At 43.5% G+C, this 4,853-nt stretch overlaps 1 protein-coding gene across 1 annotated transcript; it reads left to right on the forward strand.

Annotated features, from left to right (window-relative positions):
• The first annotated feature begins 777 nt into the window (after positions 1-777).
• Positions 778-3,948, forward strand: LOC104419830 (cyclic dof factor 3). Its single transcript, XM_010031625.3, has 2 exons — positions 778-1,147; positions 2,272-3,948. Exon 2 carries the CDS (start codon positions 2,296-2,298, stop codon positions 3,508-3,510), a length of 1,215 nt encoding a protein of 404 aa, XP_010029927.2. The 5' UTR covers positions 778-1,147; positions 2,272-2,295; the 3' UTR covers positions 3,511-3,948.
• Positions 3,949-4,853: the final 905 nt, after the last annotated feature.

The following is a 4,853-nucleotide window of genomic DNA, read 5'->3' on the forward strand; positions in this document are numbered from 1 at the left end:
AGTGCATGGAAACTAATGAATAGTAAATTTGTTACTAAAATTTCTTCGTTATTAACAACAACTAATAACGAAATTTTTTATGGAGGATGAAAATGTTGTCTGTTCATTCATTTTTCTAAACCATACAAGTAAGGGCATGACCTTTCACGAAAACAACAACGACAATAATAATTGAATATGAAATAGATAAATAATTAGATTATCGTTAATTGCATAAGATATTCATTAGGGAGAGCCGTAGTACTTGTTAAATTCTCAAAATAGATTGAATCCTCAAAGACCTCCCGTTCACCTAAAATAAAATTCCCTTTATGTTGTCACTTGTTAAATCATACATAATCGGCGATATGTGCTTGTCACCATTCATATTATCTTAAGTCGCTATAAAATGTTTGAACGTAATTATATATCACTTTTACACTAAAGGCAATTGAAAACATGTTGATTCGTGTTATTTTCGAGTTAAGTCAAGCCGTACCGTGTTGTATCGGGTTTGAATTTGCCTTGGTAAAACGAGGAAACCTTTTTCGGATTCTCCCAAAGACGGCTTGACTCCTCTCCCAGTCCCCACCAACCTTTTTCCCACCTCGGCTAGATCCGAGCCCGAACGGTCGTTGTCGGGTCGGGTCCGGACACGCACGAAAAGGCCCCAAAAAAAGAAGAGGAAAAAAGTGGGTGCACCATCTTTTCGGTGCAACCCTCCCGCAAGAATCAAAACCCGCAGGCCTAAGGAAGAGAAAATCTCAAGGCCACGAAAATTTGTGGCTCAGAATCCATCCCCCCCGCTGACGTGGCGCCCACCTCCCTCCCTGTCCCTCTCTCTCATGGAGAAACAGAGGAGCTCACGAGACTTTAAAGGCTGACGCTTTAACATTCTTCCCCTTCCATGTCAACCCCAGGAACCCGAACACACACCCGCCAAGCACGACAGTGAAGGAGAAACAGGGCCGGAACGCTTGGGAGAAGGAGTCGAGTACAGTGAAGAGAGAGGAGAGAGAATGGTGGAGATGACCAGCGACCCTGCCATCAGGCTCTTCGGCAAGAAGATCCCCCTGTCGTCCGCCGGGGAGTCGCCGGAGGCCTCCTCCGGGACGGCGTGGTTTACTCGGGCGTGAATTCGGAGGAGGACGACGAGGGCTCCGAGAAGGTACGGTTTGTCGGGTGTTGGGGTGTCTGTGCAATTCGAGGACTGCCCATCTAACTCTCTGCCTCTCTGTCTCTCTGTCTCTGCTTTTCTGTACTTGGGGTGTGGTGCTCTGTCTCTGGATGATTCTGTGTAGCTTTTTCGAGATCTTGGAATTCTTTTTTGATATTTTCAGCTTCTTTTTTCGATGGTAGTCTGTGAATTGGTTTTTGATTTGATCCATGAAGTTGAGGGCATAGAAAAGTTTAAAGTGAAGACGAGAGGAACTGACCAGTCTTCGCGAGGTTAATTCTTGTGCTTGTTTTTTTAGGATCTTGTCTCCACTTAAAACAGCATAAAACGAAGACGGCTAACGACCCTGCTAATTTCATCCAGAAAAAGGGGGAAAAAACATAAATTTGACCAAAAAAATCAAAATTTTCAAGGAAGTATGGAAAGAAGGAAGAGATCTGTTTCTTTTCCCTTTTTTCTTTTATTTTGTCTTTACCGAAATATGGGATGAATAATCTGTGTCTGTATTGGTCAAGAAAGACCCTTTTGGTTTTCGCCTTAGTTAAAATTGATTGATTTCTTCACCTCTTCCCTGTTTAAAATACGGTATAGACAGGTCTTTTAGCTGTATACTTTCTGGTATGATCCATGATGAGCATAATTTATACTATGCGGATAGAGAAATTCCGCATATGCTCTTAACTTCTAGTTCTAGACATCACATGTGAGCTGATAATGGTTTTAGGACCAGCTGCATCGGTCCAAGGCCGCATGTTTCGGATCTGTCACTATTTTAAGTCACTAAATCTTTGTCTTTTTCCTTAATCATGTCAAATTTCTTGGATAACTCATCCATGTCTCGCCGGTCCAGGCGACCGGATCGATGTCAAGTGTCACGTTACAGAACTTTCCAAGACTCTAGCTTTAGCTAAGGGCAATTAAACAATGGGAAGAGGGATGGCATTATTTTAGTCAAGAAATGATGGCAAAAAGCATTCTCTAGATGCTCCTCATTCTTTCCTGTTGCGTCTTGCTTGTTCTGTTGCTGGGCATCATTTTCTTCTAGAATTTTCCTAGGTGAGACTTTTACATCCGTTGCTTAGTGCTGATTTCTCTCCACTTTGTGATGTCATCAGTGTCATTCCATTGAACACTTTGCCATGGAAGTGCAAGAAGATGATGACCAGGTTTCACCAGAAACGGTGAACCCCAAAACACCCTCTATTGAGGAAGAATCTGCTAAAACGAAAGCTTCCGGCATCGATCAAGAACAGGGCGATTCGTCGAACTCGCAGGAGAAGCCCCCCCTGAAGAAGCCGGACAAGATCATACCTTGCCCGCGATGCAACAGCATGGACACCAAGTTCTGCTACTACAACAACTACAACGTCAATCAGCCCCGGCACTTCTGCAAGGCCTGCCAAAGATACTGGACGGCCGGCGGTACCATGCGGAACGTTCCCGTGGGAGCTGGGCGCCGCAAGAGCAAGAGCTCAGCTTCGCATTATCGCCAGATCACTCTCTCTGAGGCTCTTCAGGCAGCTCGAATTGATGCTCCAAACGGGACTCACCTCCCAAATGGGAAGATCAACGGTACTGTTCTCACCTTCGGCTTAGATCCATCTGCTGGTGATTCCATGGCTGTTGCCTTGAATCTCTCCAATAAGGAAGGATCAGCTATGAACAGAATGCAGAATGGGTTTTGTGACTTCGGAAGGAATGGGGTTTCGGTCCCTCAAAGAAGTGGAGAGAAGAATGACGATTGCTCTAGCCGATCTTCTGTCGCGATCTCGAACTTGACAGAAGAAGGAAATGGGAATTCCAATCTGGAGGGATCCAGTGCCAATGGATTCCATCCTCAGTTTCCATGCTATCCGGGTGTTCCTCAGCCTTATCCATGGAATCCTGCGATGCTTCCACCACCCTTTTATCCTTCAGGATTTGCTGTGCCGATTTACCCTGCACCGCTTTGGAACTGCGGCCTCCACAGCAGCTGGAATTTCCCTCTGCTGTCGCCTCCGAGCCAAAAGGGATCGAATTCAGGACCAGATTCGCCGACTCTTGGGAAGCATGCAAGAGAAGGCGAGATGGTTGAAAAGGTTGATTCTGTGGAAGACGAGCCCAGGAAACGGAAGAACGGATGTGTTTTGGTCCCGAAGACTTTACGCATCGATGACCCAAGCGAGGCAGCGAAAAGTACTATATGGGCTACTCTGGGGATCAAGAAGGACTGGCTAGGGAAGGACGGGTTGTTTCAGGGCTTCCAATCGAAGGGCGAGGAGAAAAATCACGTATCAGAAACCGCATCTGTTTTGTGCGCTAACCCTGCAGCCTTATCGAGATCTATCAAATTCCACGAGAGCTCTTGCGTCTAGCTCATGATAACTACAGGTAGAAATAACTACAGAAAACTCTTGAAACTGGGCTGCCATCTTTCTTTGGTGATTGCAGTGACTTGCATCGTTTAGAACAGAGAAAGGCAAGACATTTGATGGCCGAGACAAGCAGAGGATAGCAATAGACCTTGACTTGCTGGAGTTTGCAGCCAGTTAGTTTTAACCCGATGGGGTTGTTTCCTTTTCTTGTGTGCTAATTAGGTTGAATGCACGCGCTTGTACATAACTCTTGTAAATTATTCGGACGAGATGGAGAGAACTTTTTTCTGAATTTTGTACCAGTTCTTCATGTCTCTTGAGAGATGTTTGTTAAGTGCATCCTGAATCAAAACAGTGATGTTTTAAACCTCTTCGATTTCTCCTAGTTTTCTTTGTAATATTCCAACAAAGAATATCATCAAGATGTTCCTGAGATGATGTTCAGACTAAATATGATTGAATCACTCAAGGATGACAGAACTGAAGCAGGGCACAGCTTTGGGGGAAGAAATGTACCATGAAGACTTGTTGGGCAGAAAAAGCCTACTTTTTCTAGATCCCAAGACCGATGGGTATCTAGTAAAAGCAACAATGTTTCTTTCCTTGCAATCCAAAACACTAGTTGTCACAGTTTGGCAATGAAAGGTCAGTACTTTCACTGTTTCTTTGGTCTATTTTTTCAAAAGTGATATTGAGAAACAGCTAGTAGCAAGGCATGGTTTTAACAATGCTAGCGGCGATCGCCATAGATGGATATGAAAACGGATAATCTCATCCGGTAAGCACTAGAACTGCCCACCAACGCTTCCCTTTTTCGTCACAATCTAATTACACAAACAATGACAGATGAGTGAGAGACCTTGATAGGCCAGACACACAAACAATGAGATATTTTGTCTCTGCAAAGCAAACATCAGCCACAACCTGGCAGCTTGCTAGTGGCCCCTATTTACCAAGACAAATTCCACGGCTTTCTTTCTGCAATCTTGGCGATCCTTGTTCCGTCTGTCATTTCTCTTCGCAGGAAAAGCGCCCACCTTATCGATTTCATCGGCCTAATTGCAGCTTTTAGAAAGACTTATCCGAACGATCAAACCCAAGAAAGACGAAAAGAATAAAGCGCGTTTGGTTGTGTTTTTACATTTTAAAAATTGTTAGGGGAACAGAAATAGAAAAAAGTATTTCGTTCTAAAACAATTTTTGAACAAAATACGCGTTTGGTAAAACCTTGTTCTAATAAAAATAAACAAAACATGTTTGGTAAATTTGGATAATTTTTTTATTTCTTTTATTTTTTCTATTTTTTTCTTATTTTTCCTTTTTTTCTTTTTCATTTTTTTCTT

Source organism: Eucalyptus grandis, chromosome 2 (genome assembly GCF_016545825.1).
Source record: "Eucalyptus grandis isolate ANBG69807.140 chromosome 2, ASM1654582v1, whole genome shotgun sequence".
In the NCBI taxonomy this organism is placed as follows: Eukaryota; Viridiplantae; Streptophyta; class Magnoliopsida; order Myrtales; family Myrtaceae; genus Eucalyptus; species Eucalyptus grandis.